Source organism: Anopheles darlingi, chromosome 2, assembly GCF_943734745.1.
Source record: "Anopheles darlingi chromosome 2, idAnoDarlMG_H_01, whole genome shotgun sequence".
In the NCBI taxonomy this organism is placed as follows: domain Eukaryota; kingdom Metazoa; phylum Arthropoda; class Insecta; order Diptera; family Culicidae; genus Anopheles; species Anopheles darlingi.
The window spans coordinates 89,584,402-89,606,901 of NC_064874.1; the positions used below are offsets into that span (position 1 = coordinate 89,584,402).

Sequence of the window (22,500 nt, forward strand, 5' to 3'; positions counted from 1 at the left end):
GTGCCAGTGGTGCTCAGGCGGATGAAGGCCAAAGAGGAGGAATGGCGCGAAGCGCAAAAGGTAGGCATAACTGTATTCCGTGCTCACACTTGCTTCCGTTACGACAGCCCTTAAACACTAACTTTTCTCTTATTATTTTCCACAGAGTTTTAATAAACAATGGCGAGAGCAAAATGAAAAGTATTACCTTAAATCGCTCGACCACCAAGGTATCAACTTTAAACAGACGGACATCAAAGCTCTCCGCTCGAAAAGTTTGTTCAATGAAATTGAGACACTTTTTGATGAGGTGAGTTACATGAAGGTAAACACGATCGTCCTTTTCTTAATCAGATTGATAGTAGCCTGTTCTCGATAGTTTTGTGTTTTGTTCAGTCTTGCAAGTAAAGTAACGAGCGTGCTTTATGCAGTTGCTCAGTCTTCATAGATATTGTAACAGATTTATCGTTGTTTGTTTTCGCTTTAACAACTATGATTACCATCCACAATAGCATTCGGTTGATTCGGCTGATTCATTCGTGACGGTGAAGTAGGAAAACTAACTTATGGTTTGAATTATTCTTTAAAGCGCCACGAGCAAAACGAAGATCCGAGTGCTTCTACAATGCAAGGTAGTGGGCCGCACATGACGATACCTTACAAAGACAAGACAATATTGGAAGATGCAGCAAACTTGTTAATACATCACGTCAAACGTCAGACCGGTATTCAGAAGCAGGAGAAGGCAAGAATCAAACACATGCTGAGGCAATTTGTTCCCGATTTGTTCTTTGCACCGCGTCAGCAGCTGAGCGAAGACGAACGAGAAGAAGGTTAGTAACGGCATGACAGTCTCAATTGTAGATGTTGTAAACAATGTGTAAATTTATCCTTTTTTAACATTTACGTGTAATTGCTTTTCAGATGATAAAGATATGGACGTCGATCAGGAGGAAGATGAATGTAGTGGGGGTAAATCTTCGAACTCTAAAAGAGTATCCGGTAGCGGTTCAAGTAGTAATACTCCCAGTGGTGCTAATAACACCAATGATGGTGTTGCAGAAATGTCAGCAATGAAAGAAGAAGTTGGTGACAACACGACCGGGTCGGAGGGCGTTGCAGCATCCAAGAAAGGCTCTCATGAGTCCCAATCTATGGCATCTGGGAGTGGGGCACCAACAGCATCTACCACCGTCACATCGTCGTCGTCTTCAGCGACGGTGACGTCTTCGAGTGGAGCAGCAAGTACAAATAACAGTAACTCTAACGAAGATAACAACGGTAGAAATGCAACCGGTAGTACCGGAACAAGTACTGCGGAAAGTGATACGGGAAGCAAAATGCCAATAAAAGCTGAAATTAAGGATGAGAATGATGTGACGTCCCCTACTACGTCGACACAAGATCAAGCCACTGCCGCAGGTCAGCAGCCGATGAGTCCACCGTTACCGCCACATGCATCTGGCAAACATATCGTAAGTATCATACAGTTTCCAGCATACTGCAGAGTTTATTTGCGGTGGTTGTCCCTTTTCCTAATTTGAGCTCTTGCCATAATGTTCTGTTACAGGAGGAAGCGTACACTTTATTTTTTGCTAACAATAACTGGTATCTGTTCCTTCGACTTCATGCAATTCTTTGTGAACGATTGCGAACAATTTACGAACGGGCACAAATCATTGCGGCCGAGGAGCGTGCCTATGAGAGCACACGCAACAACAGCACTGCGACTGCTCTTCGGCTGAAGCCGAAAAGCGAAATACGCATAGAAGAGTACTATAATACGTTTTTGGAAATGCTAAAAAATCTCCTAGATGGCAACATGGAGTCGAGTAGCTACGAGGACACACTTCGTGAAATGTTTGGCATTCACGCCTATATAGCCTTCACGTTAGATAGGGTAAGGATTTTTGGTTTGACTATTTGTGGTTCGCGATATTAGAAGGACGTCTTGGATGATAACATTTCTTTCTTTCCATCATGATAATGGCAGGTTGTGCAGAATGCAGTTCGTCAGTTGCAACACTGTGTTACGGAACGGGGTGCGCTTGAGTGTGTGGAGTTGTTTCAGACCGAGCATCGTAAAGGCAGCGTCGGAGGATTGTGTCGGACTGCTAATCGTCGGATTGCTACTGAATTAGCCTACCAGCGAAAAGCTGAGGCTGCATTGCAGGATGAAAATTGTTATAAGATATACATTGTGAGTATTAGTCGTGAGACAGCCAGGTGTTTCTAGCAGACAGCCATAATTCGCATGATTATCTTCTAAACAAAATTTTCTTTTCCTCTTTCACAGTACAAAATTGATTGTCGTGTTACAATCGAGCTGCTCGATACAGAATCGGAGGATACTACTAACAATTTTATCAACTCGCAAGCTTACAACTCCTATGTTGACCGAATATCCAATCCGGCTGCTGCCGGCACTGGTAGTGACAGTGGGGGTGGTGGGGGCGGTGGAAATGGTGGATCTGCCGGAAATGGCGGCAGCAACAACGGCAGTGGTGGTAGTAGTGGTGGTGTAGGCAGTGGCAGTGTTGGTGACAACACAGGCAGTGAAGCAACCGGCAATACTGCCATGGTGCATTTGGACAGCAACACAAGAAGCAACCATAATGTGAACACATTGGCTTCTCACGGAAAATGCAGCATAGGAGGCGACGATGAACGATCCAGCGAAACGGCAGTGAAAGTCGAGAAACCCGACGATGAGCTGGTAAGTCAGTAGAAATGCTGATCGCCTTCCTTCAAAATAGTCCTCAAATTTTACACCGAAGAGGAAAAAGCCTAGACTGCAAGTTTAGAAAAAGAAAAGTGAAAAGTTGTCTTACCAAAAAAAAACTTTTCTGTGCGTGGTTGTGTTGAGGTCGGGCTCTGTATGTCGCATTGGGTAGATCAATGCTCCGCTCCGCGTACGGAGACAATTGATGATCCTTAGTGCTGTTGTAAGCACGTTATTCTCACTGCTACATTGTCGTCACCAAAAGTATAAGCATTCATTCTAACATGAAGGACAAGCAAGATTCCTCTTTTAATGCTTCATATTAAAAACTGTGAGTTTTTTTTTTAATTAATTTTAACTCTGACCTGGATTGATCAATCGATTCAATCGATCACGTTTCGTGTAACTGCCATTAGTACGTTTGCTCTGTTAACCATCAACCAACAAACCATTTTTTAATTGTATGTTTTTAATCATTTTTCCTCTTAACGATTGTGAATATTGTTTGTATTTGCCCGTCCTCCCCGCCCTGTACCCTGGTGATATGGGGCAATGGTGAGTGTTGCGCTACAGATCAGAATGCTGCTGCTATAACGAGCTCATTCACATCCTTCTGCAGGTTGTTGTTCGGAAAGCAATGTTTCACTAATTACATCAATCTCACTCTTAACCACTTTCCTGCGCCAGGCCAGAACAAAAAATGAAAAATTTTAAAACAAGGTTCAACACAAGAAGAAGGAATAAATTTGTAGTTCTGATCAAAAATCGATGCGTGAACTTAAAACTGATAAAAACGGATTACTGGTAATTTCGCACAGAGAGATGTTTACCCATTATTTGAGTAGCCCGGATATGCGCAAGCTTTGTTTTGTTACTCCTGTCACTTGAGGGGTATTTGTCTTTGTTGTGATTATGGAGGTAACTTTAAAATTATGCATTCTAAAGGTGCATTAGCAAGAGCAATCTGGCCATGAGGAAATACCCGATACCATCTGGTGTCTAGTGAATTAGAGAAGAATTAACCCATCATTAAAAGTAGATTCTTTATATTAAATATGGATTGTTACTTCTGTTTGCGTGTGTCCTCGAAAACTCATTGATTGAATAATTCATTTCATACGACCGTATGATGAGGAAAATAGCATTTAGAGGATAGATCCTTAGCTTAAAATAATTTCGCGCATAATAACGACAAGTATTTTTCGGAGTTTCCTCCCTGTGGTGCCCTCAAAATGACGTGTAATAAGTGGTGAGTGTCATAAATATTGAGTATTTTCAGATAAACTATTGTACATAACTATTAGTAAAGGGAGCAAGCAGCCATCCACAAATGATGAAAATTAATTGAATGACAATTATCGAGAAACGCGAGTAAAACGTGCCCACAGACAGATTGAGCGAGAGCAGGTTAATCGTTAGATTGGGCAAAGTTGCGTCACATACAACGAGAGAAGACATTACTGTGTTGATGATTAGAAAAGATTTCAAATAAGGCGTGAAACAACACAGTTGAATGAGATCCTTGCGAAAGAAACAACAAATAACTTAGCGTAATCACTTCGGGGAAGACGTGCTAGATGTTTTCCGGCATTTGGTGATATGGTTATGTTCCTTTACTGTTTTTTATGTTTCCGTAATGGGAGAAGAAAGATATTTAGGTCTTTCAGTTAACTAAAATATCATCATCATGTGAATTGTTCTCTTGAGCAGCTCAGCCGGAAAAAAATTTCCCATTCAGTAATGGAAATTGTCTTGTAAAAATAATACCAGCTGTCATTTTTACAGCTCACTGATATGAAATAAAACCAATAAGTTCCCATTTTCCCGTTATATGCCGTCAACATCTCGTGTACATGATTGTAAATTGTCATTAGGGAACCCCAGGTTCGTTCGTCCGAGCTCGAACGGATGAGCTTTTAGCAGATTGATTTGAATTGTATTCTGTCTTCAGTTTTAACTGTAAAAAGTAAGATGATGTGTCCCTGTTTTGTAAAGTCAACAAGAGAAAGAGAGAAAATCCATCCATTTTATTCCGCATTCGAGGGATTTTTAATTTTGCGAAGGACACCAGTTTAGCCTATAATACAGTGTCACATGAAAGAGACACAGGGAGGAGAAAATGTGTCTGTATCTAATTTGAATTTGTCTAAAGCTTGTACATATAAAAATGGAAACAATAAAATGGGCTGTAGAATATAATCCACAATTGAAAACGGCAGTGCACAAATGCATCCGTATAGAGAGAAAAAGAGATATGTTGTAGGGGTAGGTCAATTAAACCTACAAACAATAGAAAGCATTTGTAAATATGATCGCGAAATTTCCTCTCATCTTTGATCTGGTTTGTAATGAAACTAAATAAAAGAAACACTTGTATGAGAGACGTTTGAGAACTCTCCGACTGAAACCGAAGCGCGTATCTGTGTACCCTCTGATATTAACGTAAAGTAGATGTTTTTCTAGTAACTGCGGACGGCATTTCTGTATGCCTAACACCGTGTGCACGTGCTTTTATGGATACACGAACAAATGAGAGAATAGCATATTTCATTTGGACTTTTCCGCGTATCGTTTCCATATGTCTTTGTTTTGCATTTCAGAACTTACCACGGACTTGTTCAATTATATTTACTTTTTACTCTGCCATCTTTATCTTTTGGTGCCTCTTTATTGAGTCGTTTACGTGCGTTTATAACTACTTTGGTCAATGTTATCTATAGCTGTGGCGTTTGATGATTTCATCAATTTCTGAATGAAATGTTCGACAAAATTATAGGCTTTATGTTCCAAAAGAAAACACACATTGGTCAACCGAGAAAAAAGCGTCAGTCGTTGGCTGTTAACGAAACATCACCGGCGGAAGACAGAAGAGAGAGTCTTCACCTGGGGATAAAGTTTAGAGAACATGCTACTACCCAAAAAGGGGCTTTTCTTCCTCCATCCCAGAATTTTTGTTTCTAATGACAAACACTGCCGCCAGAGAGAGAGAGAGAGAGAGAGAGAAACAGAATCACTAAGCGTAGGAATGTGTAGGTAGGTGTTAAAAGCAAATTTCCGTAGTCTTTCTCTCATTGCAATAATGATTTGTATCAATTTTCCTTTTTTTTAATTGCTCAATACTATTACTATCGCACTCTAGTTCGAGCTTTTGAACTGTTCTTATGCAGTAGAGCTTCTAGAGGGATCATTGCTTTCTCATTGTATCCTTTCTACTAGTCGTTCATTTTCTCTTACGATTCGTTTGTAGATCATGTTGTTTTCTTTTATATACTGTATTCTGGTTGTGTGATTGCGTTTTTTCGAAAAGTAGGAGGCTTTACTTAACTTCAAAGTGTTGTTTCTGATTAGAAAATATTATGCAACAGGGTGATAGCTGCTAGGCCAGAATTATATGCCATTAATTTGTACCACTATTGGAAGTGTTTTTAATTTTCTAACTCGCTTTTCATTTACCTTATTGGGGCTATTCATATCTTTAATTTTTGATTGAAGTTGCTTATCTTACGTTTTCAAATTGCTTCACAAATGTGCGCCTATGTATCATTTTATAATTCAAATTTTGCTTCGCTAGGAAAAAAAATCTGTATTAGAATCATAGTTTTAAGTTTGAATATCTTAATGTTTTGCGTTCGACCTGGTTCAGGAAAATTATAGAAAAATCGTAAACAGTTGGCACTAAACCTTATTCATTACTTTCCTTTTTCTTTGTATTACTTATATCATATTTGTGCATGGTTTGTTATGTATACGTTTTCCGACTAATTGAATCTCTTATTATTGTGTTAAAATTTGCTCTGCATCAATAATCTTTCCGTTTTTCATTTTTTTATTATCAGCCTTTAAAAGTCTGCCTCCACTTTTCCATTCTTTCAATCGCTTTGAATCGAACCAATTAAGTGTAGAATTAAGGATTGAAGTCGGCCTGTTTCTTTGTGATGTTATCAATCTTTTAGTATTGCGGTATCATTTGGTTCTTATCAAACGCCAAATGAATGTGTCTAGTGCGATGTCTATATTCTTCTTTATCAAAAAAGCAAACCTCGTAAGATCGACGATGTTTATCGTTGAACTACGAGTGCACGAGTCGTTATTAAATGCATTCCATTTAATTGTCTTTTATAATTTTTCTTTTTTCTTCTTTTCATCGCCGATTGACAATGCCTAATGCAGCACCGAAGCCATGCCGTGATGAATAGGCCGTTATTCTTGGCGCGTAATGTGCAAATTTTCAAAAACCGTTCCCACAAGAGATCGCTTACAATTAATGGAAAGAAAATGGCAAATGCTGCTTGGCCGATAATATCTTCGGATTCGGATGACACCGGGGAAGATACGGGTCGAGCTCTTTCTAAATCACCTAGGATTGCACCAAATGAAAAGTCCAATTTGCCCCAAAATTATTGCGATGATGCTGATGATGCAACCGCAACGAGCTCCAATGTAGAGGAAGAGTCCAAATCCGCAAACGAAAATGATTCAGCAACTGACGTGAAAAAGGAGAAGAACATATCGCTTGATAAAAGTGCATCCAGTATCACCACAGGATCAATAACGATCAATGCACTTGGTGGCAGCGGTGCGAACAGCAGCAGCAGCATCGTTGGAGAAAGCATGGAAAAATCTACTGGAAACATAAACAATAATAACAGCAATATGAACAATAACAGCTTGAGCGACACTGCTAGTACCAAGAAGACCGATAATTCATCTTGCTTGGGAAGCAGCAAAAAGTCCTCCACACCAGAACGGTTATCATCGGGCATGAATGGATGTCACGATTTGATTATCGATGATACGGAGCAGCTGAAGATGGACAATCATTTCAGATCATCTAAAGTGCGTAACAAAAAATTTAACCTCTACCGATTGGGATCATTGAGGCAAGCTAGTAAAGTAAGTACACTTGAGCTTTCATTTTTCTCTTTGCTTTTTGCCATTCGTCGTGTTACAAACAGTTAATTTGTATATTTTTTACAGACCCACCCGAAAGTGACAAAACGAATGCATCAAAAGTTTAAGAAATTTGTCGATCAATGGCTGGATAGTAATGTTACTGCGTCGCAGCAAGATTCCTGCAATGATTGGCTGGTCGGAAAGCAACAGAATCTAATTCAGAACTTAAATACCACTGTGGTCGTGCAGAATAATGATCTTAATCGTACTCCGTATGTACCGTACAAGCGTTACAAGGTAGATAAATCTGAATTTACGTGAGATAATGATGAGAAAGAAGGCTCATGTTATACCTTCAATCTTGTACCTCAGCATCGCCATGGTATGTGAATAAGAGAAGCGCTGTAAAATAGCACGTCGTAGGAAACAAGACCTTTCTAAGGTATGATTAAGAAGTTTGTAATCATTGGTTGCATTCTATTGCAGCAATCCCTACACTTCAAATATACTTTCAATTTACATATAACATATACTGTCTCTGCAAAACCGAGCTGAATCGGTGCATTGATTAATGTTGTTATACAAATGAACCACTTATTTGTTAAAATAGTTGAAGAATAGATAAAAGGACGATTTAGGCAAAGGTGGACGGTGGCAACATTGGTAGTTTAATTTTTAAATTACATTCTAAACGCTTTTAATGAAAAAGATAGTTCTTCGGAAGAAGCAATGAAGCCCAATTACTTTAATGTTGATTACATTTTTAAATGCTTACGTTATTTGTGCATTATAAAGCTATGTTGACCGGATTTCCTAATGAGATACAAGCGGAGTAGAAATGTAACTTTGATAACTACTAGGATTTGTTCAAGAATCGATTGAAGCGAGGCCTTCGCTCAAGTGTTGCTAATTCTTAACGCTCCGTCCAGTCGGGAAGTTCTTAAAGTCAAAGCATATTAAATAAGCGGGGGCATACACTGCTATAATGTATGAAAGAAAGCAATTGCTGCACGGAGCAGCAAATTAAGCATTAATTATTTGAAATCGCAAACGAGTTTAGAGAAATTTTTAACAAATAAGTTTGTGAAATAAAGTTAAACTGACCGATTAATTTGATTACTGTAGTTTCCCTTTAATAAACAGCTAATTTCGGATGGAAAGACTTCAACCGACACAGAATCTAGTAGATTGGTAAAACATTTCGTTTCTAAAAGATTTATTTTCAAAAAGCAACAATAGACAACAGATAAAACAGAACGTAAAGAAATAAAATTGCCCTCTCATAGAAGAATATAACATCGGTTATCAGAACCACGATATTGCAACGGATTATAAACATGCAATTCTCCGTTCGTAAGAGTACGAGCGCTAGCTAACTGTCACTGTTGTAGAGTTGGGCACACTTTTGCCAACATGTAATCGTGAAAACAGTGCTCTATCAAATCTCTTTTCAACGTCTGATTGTGATGGGAATGTGTGGAACTGTTAAAATATTGTTCTTTTTTGCTCACTGAGCTTGGTCTAGGAATTGCACTACAATGTTGAGATAATAACGCTTTCCGTTCTCTCCTTATTGCAATTTTCTAAAGTAGGCGCGTCAATGTAATTCATTTAAAAAAAAAAAGAACAGACAGTAAGATAAAGAACGAAGAAGGCGAATGATTAAAAAATAATAATCGAGTTTTGAGATACACACAATCTTCTTAATCCTTGCGTATATTGCGCACACCGGCGTGTCCGGCTTTGTGCTGTGATGTGTACGATAAGCGCACTAAACAAAGGCAAAGCGTAGTAGAGGAGGCAGGGCTGGGATAGATTCATTTTTTGATTTGAGTAGATCAATAGTAGGTCAATCAGCCGCGCGTTGATGCACACAGAGATGCACTTCCTCCCTCGGCTCGACGGTGACGAATAGCGTGATAGCGTTTCAAGTGCTCGCCACGATCACCCCCGGGCGGCTGATAATAAAGGCGATTAACCCGGCATTTATGTGATGTGTGTTGTAGTGTATGAAGTGGGTCGGCAACATGCACGTAAGCTAGCCCCAATCACCGCCGCCTACTTGTTCTGTTGTTCCTCATCATCAGCCATAAGATGGACGGGACAGTGAAAGCTTTTACTGGCTGTAATTTTCTCTAGTGCTTCACCGGCGTATGATAGGAGCGGTGATATTTCGCAATCACTGGCATTATCGGACTGAGTAACTTCCAGTGCCCCGGCATTGAGCAGCCACTTCCGGTGCAGCCGATAAATATCGTTACGCACGCTCGATGGACAATCGAATCCAACGGAATCGGCATTTTTAAGCGCACTGAACTCCTCCTCCCGTCGACCCTCAAGTGCGACGAATCGTTCCGCCAGCGGAAACACATCGAAGATGAATTTTTCCATCTTTATGCCATTCGGTTTGCCGGGTTTTATGCTTTGGCCTCTCGTTGCTTCAGCGTCAGCGGTGTCGATGAAAGGGATCTTCTTCTTTGCCACGTGCAACGGCAGTACCGTTTCGGCGATGCGGCGCAGGAATTCCGTCGTGAAAAAGTGATTGCATATATTGCCCGCATTGAACGTTAGCTTTCCATCGGGATTCCGTCGATTGGCCGACTCGTTCGATAGCTCGCTGTATTCGACGACCTGATACTTTCCCTTGACCTCACACAGTACACCGATTGCTTCGTCGGGTTTGATCTTTTCTATCACCTTTACTCCACAGTCAGCCTCCTTGCGAATGCAGTAGCCTATGAAAACCGGATCTGCCACCTTGATCAGTATATTGTCGACGCTGTGAGCATGCAGATACCGTACTCCCTCCCTCTGCAGTTCGTCCAAAATTCCTTCATCTTTCAGCGCACGATAAATGCCACCGTTGCCGTCGGGTGCGGTAGCTAATTTCCATTTTTGGTCCATTATAATACGCCCCTCGAAATCCACGCACGGTACACTTCGCTGCCGGAACATACGAATCTGCTCCGCCGGGAGCCCGAAGTAACGGTTCAGTCTAAAGTATTCGAGTGTCTCGGTGTGCGTATGCTCACTGGTCATAATATACCACCGAATGCGTGCACCCTCTCCGGCCAGCTGTTGCAGTCGGCGGATGCGTTCGGCTTGAAGTTGAAAAAGCGATTTTCCGGAAGGTAATCCCATGTTGTACGTGCCTTTGGGGGCCGTTGAACCGAGCCGCGTACCTTGACCACCAGCCAACAATATCACACCCACCTTACCCAAGCGAATCTGTTCCAATCCAAGCTGCCGGAAGTCCTGCAGCTCTGCATCCGTCGTGTCGTCCACCGAAAGCAACATATCCTTGGCCAGCGGTCTCAACCATTCATTCAAGTCTTCCTTCGCCGACGTGTCGGTTGCCATGGCGCGTTTGAACGCCTCGTCCAACGTGGCACAATCCATGCTTGAAGAAATTGAATCCACCAGCCCATTGCGCTCGTCCTCGGTCAGCTCCTTCCAAAAGGTCAGTAGATGCTCCTGGTGCCACTGAGATAGCTCCTTGGCGAGCGCACTGTACTGTTGATCACTCATATTGTTTCCCTTTAACAACGACAACGCGGACTATTCGGAACTTGCGTCCGTTCTGTTCACAGTGGACCGTTAAAATGAAAGTTGTTGCTGCGATCGAAGCAGCCTTCACTGCTGCAGCTGCTGCCCCTCCCAAAACCAACGTTCCATTCGCGTTCGTGATCTCGTTCTTTTGTTACAGCGCTGGCTGGGCGGTTGGCCGGTTCCGCGTTTTGCGCTTTTCCGCGTCACGACCACCAAGTGGGAGTTCTCGTCGCGTAACGTCGTAAAAAAGGGTAACCACTTTCTAACTCACTAAACGCGCGCTTAGCCGGAATCAGATGACAGACTAACGCAGGAGGAGAACCGTTTTCCATGTAAACAAAACGTTGATAAAAGCACTTCGTGGCCGTTTTTCTCTTGCGTAATGCACCTCTTCCAAACCGGACCTTGAATGGGACTCGTTTGTTGAATTTTTGTCAAAACCTGAATCACACAGGTTTTGGAGGCGGGGAGCTGGCAGGCGCTATAACGCTAGATCCCTTATCTTGTGCCGTGACACGCTGCGTACGACGGACACGTTTACAAACATAGCGCCACAAGGGAGATATCTACCGAGATAATGCGTTTGACGGATCAAACGGCGTGCCGCGCAAGTCTTCCCCCATTTGGTGATTGAACGTTTGTGCAAATTCTTCATCAATGATTCGGAAGGAAACGAAGCTCCTTACAGCCAAATTCAAACGATATTTATTACTTTACTGTTGGAACATCAGAGAACAAGGAACAGCAGAAATATTAAAGTAGAAGCATAAAACAGGTATAACCGATGGAATTGAGCATGAAATGCTCGCACCATTCTGATTGATAAGTTATTGAACTGGCATCCATGGCCAGCTAAGCGAAGAAGAGAGATTACTTTTTGTTGCCCTTCTTTTTGCCACTACCGCTGCTTGGTGCCGGGGCTACCACTCCGGTAAGACTAGCGAGCTTCTCTTTCAGAGACAAAAGAATCGAAACTTCCGGTTGCCAGACCGATTTATCCGACTTGCTGGCCTTCAGCTGACGGACCTTTTCTCCTTGCTTTGCAATATCTTCCTCAAGTGTTTTCACAGCTTGCGGATCAGCAGTAGTCGCAGCAGGCGATGCCGGTGCCGCCGATGGCTGCTGCTGCTGTGGTTCTCCAGGAGCTTGCGGGGCACTCTCAGAGGTCCGTGGCAGTCCCAGTGCTTGCAGCTGCTTCTTGAGCTCCAGCAAAATGTTTACTTCCGGTTGCCAGACAGAACGATCGGCTCCGCTCGATTTGACCTTGCGCACTTTGGCTGCCTGCTCATCTACCGCTTTCTGTGCCTCTTTCAAGCTATTTGGCGCACTCTTTGCTGAGGCGGCCGGTTTGGCCGTTTCGCTTGCCGATGATTGCTGTTGTCCACCGTACTTTTGTTTCAGTTCAGCGAGACGCGAATCTTCGATTTTAGAGAACAGTACGGCTGGTTTTCCGATCCGATGTCCACTCGGTAGCACCGTCCGGAGCAGTGGCTTGCTGTGAAATGAGTTAGAGCATTAGTATGAAAGCATGCAAGTTTAACGAATACGTGTCCTAGGTAACGATGCACATACTCTGCATTGATATAGCCTCCTCGGACATTCAGCTGGCTGTACAGATTGCGAGCAGTGGCTGGCATGAAGGGGAAGATGAGCGTTGCCAGCAAACCTGCAGAGAAATGTACCGGAAATTACATTATTACCATTTCTGTTAAAGATAAGGGCCACAGAGGCACGAAAAACAACACTTACATGCGAAATTACAACAGAGTCCAATTACGGTACCGGCACGTGCCTTTTGCTCATCCGTTCCTTTCACTTTGACCCATGGTTCTTCGTTCTGCATGAACTGGTTGCCATAGCGAGAGATTTGTAGCATATGCCTGATGCCGTCACGCATACGCGCCTTCTCCATCTGATGGACGTATCCCTTCAACTCACGATTGGCCAACGCAAGTAGCGTGTAATCGTCTTCAATCAGCGTCATCGGTGGAATCGTGGAATCGAAGAACTTTTCGCAAAACACTAGGGCCCGGTTGACGAAATTGCCCAAATTTTTCAGCAGCTCGTTGTTGTTGCGAGCCTGCAGATCGCTCCAGCTGAAGGATGAATCCTGTCCTTCTGGTCGAGAGGCTCCCAGATAGAAGCGCCAGACGTCGGCTGGAATGCCCGTGTCCTGTGCGTCATTTCCAAACACGCCAATACCACGGCTCTTGCTAAACTTGCCATCTTCGTAGTTCAGATACTCCGTGGCCATGATGTGGGACACCAGCGTATGGCCTTGATTGACGGCGAGCAGGGAAGCCGGGAACATGACGGAATGGAACGGAACGTTATCCTTGGCCATAAATTGATAGAGGTCCACCTTGACGCCAGTGTTGGCGGTATCCGGCTGCCACCACTGTTTCCACTCCTTGCAGTAGCGGCTGGTGATCGAAATGTACCCGATCGGGGCATCGAACCACACGTAGAATACCTTCTTTTCGTACCCCTCGACTGGCACCGGAATACCCCACTTAAGATCACGCGTGATGCAACGAGACTTGAGCCCTTCTTTCAACCAGGACCGCGTGATGACACGTGCGTTATGTGTCCAACCCGGATCTGACCGATCGATCCATGCACGCAGCTCCGGTTCAATCTTTGGTAGATCGAGGAAGAATTGGTTCGATTCGCGCATGATTGGTGAACTGTTGCAGACCTTGCAACGTGGGCGCAACAGTTCGATTGCGTTCACCAGTTTGCCGCAACCATCGCACTGGTCACCTCGGGCGTCTTCATAGCCACAGCCCGGATGTGGACAGGTACCCTCGACGAATCGATCCGCCAGATAGCGATCACATTTCGTGCACAGCAGCTGTTCGACTGCCCGCGTTTCGATGTATCCCTTCGCGTACAGTTCTCCGAACAGCTCCTGTACGATACGGGTTTGCTCGGTCGTTGTCGTTCGGCCAAAGTAATCGAAACCGATACCGAACCACCGGTAGATGGAGTTGTGGATATCGAAGTACTTGTCGCAGATCTGCCGTGGGGTCATGTTTTCGGCCAACGCTTTCGTCTCCGTTGCCGTACCGTACTCATCCGTGCCACCGATGTACAGCGTGTTGTATCCGCAGAGTCGCGAATATCGTGCGAAAATGTCAGCAGAAAGCACACAGCCTACGATGTTGCCCAGATGGGGCACGTTGTTAACGTACGGCAAGGCCGATGTGATGAGATTGTTCTTTTGGCCCGCCTTCGGTAACACGATACGTGGCTCATCTCGGATCGCTCGATTGTCCACGTCGGCAAAGGCGACACGTGCCGCTTCGATTTCCTCGGGTTGCACCGTTTCAGCTATGTTCGCTGCAGTGTCCGCCAGCAGCTCACCCTCAAAGTCCGCTATTTCCGGGTTCAGTACGATATGATGCAATCCACCGAAGCGATTACTATGCTGGAGTGACGCAAAACTAAGCTCCTTCAATGGCAGCACGCCAAGCGCCGCCTGCACCTCCGGTAGCGTCGATATTTGTCTATACCAGCGAAGCAAATTGTCAATATTGACTGCACCCTTTAGCGTACCATCCGGGGCGATAAGACTCCAGACGGACACATCGGCGCTCGTCAACTTATCGCCCGTCAGGAAGGTGCTTTTGCTCAAACAATCTTCCAGCATTTTTACAAGCGTGTTGAGGATTGGCTTCGTGTTGGGATCGGAACGCGAACCAACCGCCATGTTATGAGTCAGCGCCGGAGCCAGCCGCTTCGTGGACCACTCCAACCACTCATCCCGTTGTACGACCGTGCTGGACGCGTCTTCATCCGACAGCAGGTACTTGACTGCCAAGTCCGTGGAAAACAGCCTTTTCCCGCTATCCAGCTCCAGCACCGGTAGATGCTTCCAATCACCCAGACTTGGATCTGCAAGGAATTCGTTCAATCCAATAGTAAACCCTCTGCGATATTAATTTCGAGCCGCCACAACTTACCGTTCAACGTGACATGCTTAACCTCTACCTCACGTTTGGCCAATTTTGCACAAATCAGCAACTTCAATCCAAACGGATTGCCGGTGTTGGTATAGATGATCATGATGTTCGCCTTTAGTTCGACCCGGTTGCTTAGAATGCACGATAGTTACTGCCACGCTTTGAATACTAATCGGACGATGATGACCACGCGACTAGTACACTTCCTGTAATGGGATTCCCCAGAATAACCAGCAACTACTAGTACAACCTTCACGTAAATCGCCCTTGAGGGTGGAAAATATTTTACTCCGCGAGTTGTAAATATTGAGGTTAAACCTACACATTGACAGCTCCCCGGTCAGCAAACTTCTATCCAACGTCCAGACGAGACGAGCTTTATCTTTCACGTCGAGGAACTACTCCAGAAATTTTGGGTTTTTCGTTTCGTTTCGGTTTTTTTAAGGATAACATCTCAGCAAAGCATACAAAACTCTACCCCAAATCGCCCGAGGTGACCTAAAATTTTACCAAAAATTATCATAATGTGGATGCGGGGTCAGCGAACCATCAAAAAAGCTCTCCGGTTGCTGACAGTTGTGTCGTGTGGACCCATGTTATTATTTCAAATTTGAATTACGTTCTAACGAACTCCAACGATAAACATCAATGCAGCTCTCTTTTTGTAAGGAATCTTTATTGGAGAATTTAAATTACATAAATATACCGAGGTAGTGCATTGCGGGGGTCGTACAATAAGTGTGACAATATTTTGAGCATTCATCGTTCAACCACAAATATTGCTAGCCTCTTATAAGTCTACAAACATAATAAGCAACATGCACAAAAGCAGTCACAATCAGCACCAAGTAACGCCAAGTAAGTTGCAACTTTCTGTTGAGAACCATTTTTTGTACGAAAATGTCTTAAACTCCGTCCAGACGAGCAACAAAGTTATCGCGATAACTTTTGCTCAATTTGAGCAAAAGTTATCGCGATAACTTTCACGCCCTACTGTTTACATACGATTTGACAGCTCCAAAAGAAGTTCTCGCTCGTTCTCGCTTGCTCGCTCTCTACACGTGCATTCCAGTTATCGCGATAACTTCTCGCCGGATTTGTATGGGATGACGTTTGTTTGCGAAGTTCTCGTCGAGAAATTCTCCAACATTCGTCATCGTTTGGACACGGTTTTAGAAATGTCTTAGTTTAGAAAATGTTGGATCAACAGTTCGAAGAAACCGTGCAGTACTGTAGCGCAGCGCAGTATACTAGCCCCCCGGGACAGGACACCTTTATTTTGATGAACTTGTTCTCACTTTTTCGATGGCAAAGGAAGTAATTGCTCCTGCTTTTAGGATCTGGTATTCGTCCTTCAAAGCGGCAGCGGGGCAACTTCCGTATCACCTTGCGACGCCGTGTCGTTTTCGGAGTCGCGGGAGTAGTAGTAGTCGTCGTCGTCGTCGTTGTGCTGGTTGCTGTAGGTCTAGTTCTATTGCCATTTTTCCTTCTGGCGGGGGTAGGTTTTCTTCGTACTTTCGTAGACGCACTGCGAGTGACGTTACGGTCTACCGTGTTCGAGATAGTTTTAACCACCACTCCGTCCGATAAAGCAAGGGTTTGCTGCTGCTGCGGGAGTTTATTGCGAGTCTGCACCTTGTTCGATTGCTGGCGCATCAGTTCGATGTATTTTTGTGCCGTTATTAATTCGCTAGGCTTTACGCGATTGTTCTTGTTGGTTGAGGGCTTGGTCCTCTTTTGCTTCGCAGGCGATTGTGTTGTATGAATGTCCGGGATTTGGGATGCCTTACATTCTTTGTACGACGCAATGTCACACAGTCGGGTGTTTTTGTTAAAAGCCGTAAAGGAAGGACACGTAAAGGCATGAATGGCTCCCGAATGAGGACTGCACACGAAGTACTTGAAGCAATCCGTTGTGTTCGGCTGTCGACTACCTCCAGTGCACGTTACTGCCGATATGCGCACATCGTTGGGGTTCACATTTAGCAGTGGCATTATGCTGGCCTTATACTGATCATAGTCCTGTTGGATTGGCCCTTTTGTATCGCCAAAGGGACTCTGATTAAACGATACATTCTCCTCACTTTCCGCTCCACTTTGCGCAGATTCGTTCGAATTCCCGGGTGAGGTGAACTCTTCGTCACTCTGTGGCACATCAGCACTAGCGGAATCGTCTTCTAGATCACCATCGCTTTCTAGAGGCTCTTTAGAATCATCTTGAGGCACGATGATCGTACTACCGAATGTGCTGTAGTTGTCCACAGTGGCATGAATCTGAGGTGAGGGATTATATGAAAGCGGTGGAAAGCTGTAGCTCGGTGTAGCGGTAAAATCCTGCAGAATGGGGCTGATTGAGGATAGAATGCTAGGGTGCAACGAGACATTCGGTGGTGCGTTCAACGTGGGTCCAGGCTGTTCGCTATGTGTCGGTGGGACGGGAGCAGCGGACTCTAGCTTGAGAGCACCTTTTGCCAAAAACTTGTTCCCATACTCATCATAAAGTATGGTATGATGCTCATTTGGCTCCACCCCATTGAGAGACTGGTTTTGCAAGTTATGGGCCACCATTGTCGTTTGGAGACTCGTTGGATTAATGAAACTAATGCCGATCGGTTTCGCAGCGACCAGCGTCGAAGATTGCTTCGATTCTTTATGTTTGTTTGTCGCATCGATACCACTCGACGATGATATTGGTATAAATACCGGGCGCTTTTTAGCGGGTTCCTCGTTCTGTTTAACGCTCGTTGTCGGTGGCTTTTGGGCAATCATTTGTTGCGATATCTGAAAGATGCTGTTAATGATTTGATCCGGCATAAACGGAGTCTTGGGCTGCCCGTTTGCATGCTTGTACTGATCGAACGTGTTGTAGTGGGCCGCAGTAGGCGTGCGTGACAATATTGCGGTGGATATGAGAGGATACGTATTGCCGGTCGGTCTACGATTTGAACCCTCTTTGCTGGGGGTGACTTGGGCAGCGATTCGATTTAACTGATTCTGCTGTTCAATAATCTGGGAAAGATGTTCTGGAAGGATTTTTCCATCCGGTGGTAAAGGAAGCCTTGTATTCATATCATTCAGTACGGACCATTCATCGTTCATTATGCCTTCGAGAGATTGTTGCTGTTGTTCAACGAGATTGCTTTTATCGGCTACTGATTTGAGCTTATCGTATGCGGAGTCACTGACTTCTGCGAACTGACTGTCTAACTCGTTTTCAAGCTCATTATCACCGCTGGATTCGAATTCTTCCACAGAAGCCGAGGCATGGATAGGAGACGTGGAAGGACTTCTGAGATGTGTGTGGTTCATTTTGCTGTCCAACAATATTTTGATCCCAGACTGATTGTCCCCCAGGATACTGGGAAGAAGGAAACCGTGAAGCCGATCGGTTGCCTCTGTCTGCTTGGTCGTTTTCGGTACGGCTGTTGTCAGAGGTACTGAAGATCCTCCTCCGTACTGAAGAGTTTCCACTACGTTTTCGTTGCTACTGCTTGCCCCGTTTCCCAGTGAAATCTTGCACTTTGCACCATCGTTATCTGAGAGAGGAAAAGAAAAGGTAGACAAAATAGCATCAAATATGAGGCCAATCAACAAAATAAACTTTTCCCTCCTCCCCGTTCCACGCGATTGGCTTGCTGATTGAGAGAGAGAGAGAGATCATAAAATGGTGCGAATAACCTGAGAAATTCAATTTGATTAGAATATTGCCAGGAAAATATTTCGCACATCCTCCTCTTCCCAAGCATTTATTTATGACCACCGAGGGATGTTAATTTTTATATATTTTTAGGAGTTTAGGGCTTCTCTTGTTTATTTGACCTATTTACCGTTACATAACTGTTTAACATACTGCACTGTACCCAATTCCGGACACTTCTTCATGCTATTGGATTATTAAAACTTGGATAAGATTGAATGGATTTTTTGCTACTCAAACTTAGGCTACCGTTGCTAACAATCATGTAGCTCAGTAACCATCAATTCGCGGGTTACTATTCGAATAGAAAGAAACCACCAGCAGGAAGCAATGGGATTGGCAGACTATGCAAACACATTCCCTTATGCCACTCTCGCGCCATCGTTCTCTGCGAGTTATTGATCCATATTCTCGGGTGCCGTGCTCTGTTACTACTAACTGTACGTCTGTCTGGGGTTTTTTTGCTACCGCGATTTATCTTAATGCAAACACCGTTATTGCGCGAGTGCGCGCACTTCGGCATCGGGCCAGTTCATCAAACTCACCGGGAGTTACACAAGGAACCGATGATCCGTACCGATACACCTGCCCATCCCGGCACTGGTCGATTATCCAGACGAGCGTACGCGACGGCAACAAAGCACAGCGATAGAACCATTCGCAGCGCACCGGATGGGGCCGGGTAGGTTCGGTGCAGAACTCTTGCTGTGGATGCGCCAGACCACCAGTCGGCACCAGCAGACAGCAATTGAAACTAACGATCACCACAAATAGCACTGAACATGGATTCGTGAACGAAACTGTGGCCTTTGCACAGGATGCACTATTATGCTGTTTCGCCATTTTCGCCATTGTCACCACAGGCACCACAGCGCGCCGCGGTTGTATCAAGGAACGGATCGTGTCCGCACGCACTCGCTCTCGTGTCAAGGATGCGCCCCCAACTGGAAAGCTAAAACCCAACTTGCACGCTCTCCGATCCGATTGCAACTGAACACGTCGTCGGAACCGCGTCCCGAAAACGCGAGCCCATAGCATCTATCGCGCTGAAGCTGGAGCCGGAGCTGAGCTGCTGGCCATGGGGGGCCTTGCTGGCCGGTATATAGCTGGATAGAAAGCTTTTGTTGCGAATCAAAATCGGACGAACGAGGAGGATAGATGGAACGGAAAACGCGGGAAAGGGAGGGGGGGAATCATCGCTCAGCTAACGCCACAGTGCTCGCGGCTCACCTTAGATAGCATCCGCGGTCCGATACGATCGATCGGTGGGTTGTGATTTTATGACGGTGTTATTGAGAGCTCTAGTCCGAATCTGTGAAGATGCTAAGAACCGATGGTGGCTATCACACCTTGGCAGCTTCCGTGTTCTGCAGCTCCGATACCTCATGACCTGGTTCCACTGTGGACTGTTTGAAGATGTTAAGAGATCTGCTTGATCCCCTAATTGGTGTGCACCCAAAGTGCAATTTAAGTTAAGCTAGTTAGGCTACTGCTGTTGCTAATCATGGAAATGACAACACGATCCTGCTGTGAATTTTCTGAGCCACTGACCTTCGCGTCTTCCGGATGGTTAGTGGTGCTCACCGCGAGAAACGAATGTGATTCTATTATCATACATAAATGATCGCTCTCAAAAGCATCGACCAGCAGCAGCAGCAACAGTAGATGTGGGGCTTTGTGGTACAGCGTTAGACCGGTAATTGGATCTGCTTGATTCGAACACCCTATCGCCGATCGTCGTCTTCGTCGTCGCAGTCGTCGTGTGTATCACGCCATCTCACCTGGCGCCTGGTAGGGTAGTGAGATTAATGTTGAGCAGTAGGTACTAACGGTGGTACAGTGACCCACATTGGTGAAGTGTGACGATTTGTTGTCGTGTCTTTTCCAGCACTATTTGCTGGTCGAGAATCTGGCCGGCGAAAGTGATCAAAATTGATACTCTAATGACCGCTGCTCAAGTGAAACGGAAAGTACCTGCCCAGTGCCACCGAGCATGCTATGATGTGTTCTCCCCGTCTAACTACCCGCGATCCCAAGACCCTGCCCATAGGCAATATAAAATTTAGTTTTATGAAGTGGAGTTGCAGTGCAAGCTTGCAATTAAGAGAGCAATAGTAATCATATATGGCCAAGGAGTAGCGGTAGAGGGAGGGTAGGGAGCAATAAAAAGAAACTATGGCCACCCGAAACACACGGACCCGTGGCGGCGGCGGCTGCGTATGAGAGGAAGAGCACCGAGCGCGACACCGAGTGCGTTTTGACGGGGTTTGGCCTCAAAAAATGGTTTCATTCGTTGTGGTTTTTACGGCGCGGTGGTCGCCGCCGCGGCCACGACTACGACCACGACCACGACCGCCGGTAGTTGATTTTGTTTTCCTCCTGCCTTTCGCGCGGGGCGTATTCCGGTAGAAAGTGCTAATTTTTTTCTCCTTTTGGGTTTCCGTGCTGTTCAGTTAAACCGATGAAACACAGGAAAAACAATGCGCAAGTTATACGCGGTACCCTCCTCCTTGTCCAGATGTTCTGCTCGTTCGTTTTGTACCATTTTTATTCCCGATCCCGTTTCCGTTGGCGGCATCGCCTACTAAGTCGTGGCGGTGTCGTGGGCTCCGTGGTTGCCGTGCGTCGGATGCGATGCTTGCTTGGTTCAGCGATTAAATGGACCATTAAAAGCACGTGTTGCCCCCATGTGATTGCATGCATTCGGTGGACCACCATTGACCATTTGCTGCTACTACCTTCTGCTGCTCTCTCGGGTTCGGAGCACATCTTCATAAAACCAAGCAAAAAAAAACACACGCACAAACAAGATGCCTCGATGCCCGGCTGCCCGCTATACTGTCCACTGCATATGATCGTTAAAGCGACTTTTTCAATTGTTTCACCGTTTCGGGATGGCCGGGGCTGGACTCAAAAAAAAAAAGGCATAATTCCCGCCTTTCTCACGCACTATTTAGAGGCTTTTACAGAGTCCCGCCTTTGGGCACACCTTTTTGGGGGCCAAAAACTGTGCCACCGGGCTGCTGCTGCTGCCTGTGTCCATCTATTTGGTCTCTTTTTAATAAATACCTAAATTGAGGCGTGTTGTGTTTCTCCCAACTATCACATTACACTTCGCGTCACGGTCAAACAGTTGTCGGACCGAACAGTTTACGAGCCCGTCGATAGACATTTGTCCAGTTCGGTTAAATGGGGTTTCGGGGTTTTTCTTTCTTTCTATTTTTTATGTGGACAATGTTAAACTGTATTTTAAAATAAATGCATCGGACGACGGTCTGCGACGAGGCTCAAACAAATGACAACTGTCATCGTCATCAGCGCAGGCAAAGAAATCTTTCTTGGACTATTGTTACAGCGGGAACCCTTCCCCGGCTCTTCGAATAAAGGTAGCCGCCTGAGAAGTGGCCCTATAATTCTGTTACCGCGGTCCGGTCTAAGAAAGGTTTTTTTTAAATCCCGCGGAGTGTGTACGCGCCATCCTTCCTTTCCTGCTGATTCACACTAACCCTCTCACACCGAAAACCGGTCTTGGGTTTCTTGGGCGCGCGCGACCGTCTGGAGCGTCTGCCTGGAGGCACGCCGCACAACGACGAATAATAAAATCAACAAAACTGGCCAAGGATGTTAAATTGATCCGCAATCCGCACCCTTCTTCACAGTGACCCGGGGGTTCCCGGCGGTGGTCAGCTGGTCAG

At 45.0% G+C, this 22,500-nt stretch overlaps 4 protein-coding genes across 8 annotated transcripts in view; 1 reads left to right on the forward strand and 3 right to left on the reverse strand.

Annotated features, from left to right (window-relative positions):
- The window catches only part of LOC125948482 (uncharacterized), a 15,726-nt gene extending 7,011 nt beyond the window's left edge, over window positions 1-8,715 (forward strand). For 4 of the 5 annotated variants that reach the window (XM_049674600.1, XM_049674603.1, XM_049674601.1 and 1 more), the window contains exons 3-11: window positions 1-60; window positions 146-304; window positions 569-812; window positions 904-1,454; window positions 1,550-1,879; window positions 1,973-2,179; window positions 2,276-2,695; window positions 6,872-7,594; window positions 7,679-8,715. The exon at window positions 1-60 is cut by the window's left edge and continues 3,200 nt beyond it. In XM_049674600.1, coding sequence (XP_049530557.1) covers window positions 1-60; window positions 146-304; window positions 569-812; window positions 904-1,454; window positions 1,550-1,879; window positions 1,973-2,179; window positions 2,276-2,695; window positions 6,872-7,594; window positions 7,679-7,915 — 2,931 coding nt within the window. In that variant the 3' untranslated portion in view covers window positions 7,916-8,715. The remainder of the gene's footprint in view (window positions 61-145; window positions 305-568; window positions 813-903; window positions 1,455-1,549; window positions 1,880-1,972; window positions 2,180-2,275; window positions 2,696-6,871; window positions 7,595-7,678) is intronic. The other variant, XM_049674604.1, reaches the window with a different exon arrangement.
- Window positions 8,716-8,778: 63 nt separating this feature from the next.
- LOC125948487 (UDP-N-acetylhexosamine pyrophosphorylase-like protein 1) lies at window positions 8,779-11,664 on the reverse strand. The gene has a single exon (XM_049674616.1). It carries the CDS (start codon window positions 11,120-11,122, stop codon window positions 9,653-9,655), a length of 1,470 nt encoding a protein of 489 aa, XP_049530573.1. The 5' UTR covers window positions 11,123-11,664; the 3' UTR covers window positions 8,779-9,652.
- Window positions 11,665-11,825: 161 nt separating this feature from the next.
- LOC125948485 (methionine--tRNA ligase, cytoplasmic) lies at window positions 11,826-15,382 on the reverse strand. Its single transcript, XM_049674612.1, has 4 exons — window positions 15,109-15,382; window positions 12,893-15,040; window positions 12,716-12,809; window positions 11,826-12,638 (listed from the first exon to the last, which is right to left on the reverse strand). The coding sequence occupies exons 1-4, from the start codon at window positions 15,209-15,211 to the stop codon at window positions 12,014-12,016; spliced, it is 2,970 nt and encodes a 989-aa protein (XP_049530569.1). The 5' UTR covers window positions 15,212-15,382; the 3' UTR covers window positions 11,826-12,013.
- A 901-nt stretch (window positions 15,383-16,283) lies between these two features.
- LOC125959618 (putative uncharacterized protein DDB_G0268590) lies at window positions 16,284-19,648 on the reverse strand. The gene is made up of 3 exons (XM_049692443.1): window positions 19,351-19,648; window positions 18,468-18,644; window positions 16,284-18,353 (listed from the first exon to the last, which is right to left on the reverse strand). Exons 1-3 carry the CDS (start codon window positions 19,646-19,648, stop codon window positions 16,312-16,314), a joined length of 2,517 nt encoding a protein of 838 aa, XP_049548400.1. The 3' UTR covers window positions 16,284-16,311.
- Window positions 19,649-22,500: the final 2,852 nt, after the last annotated feature.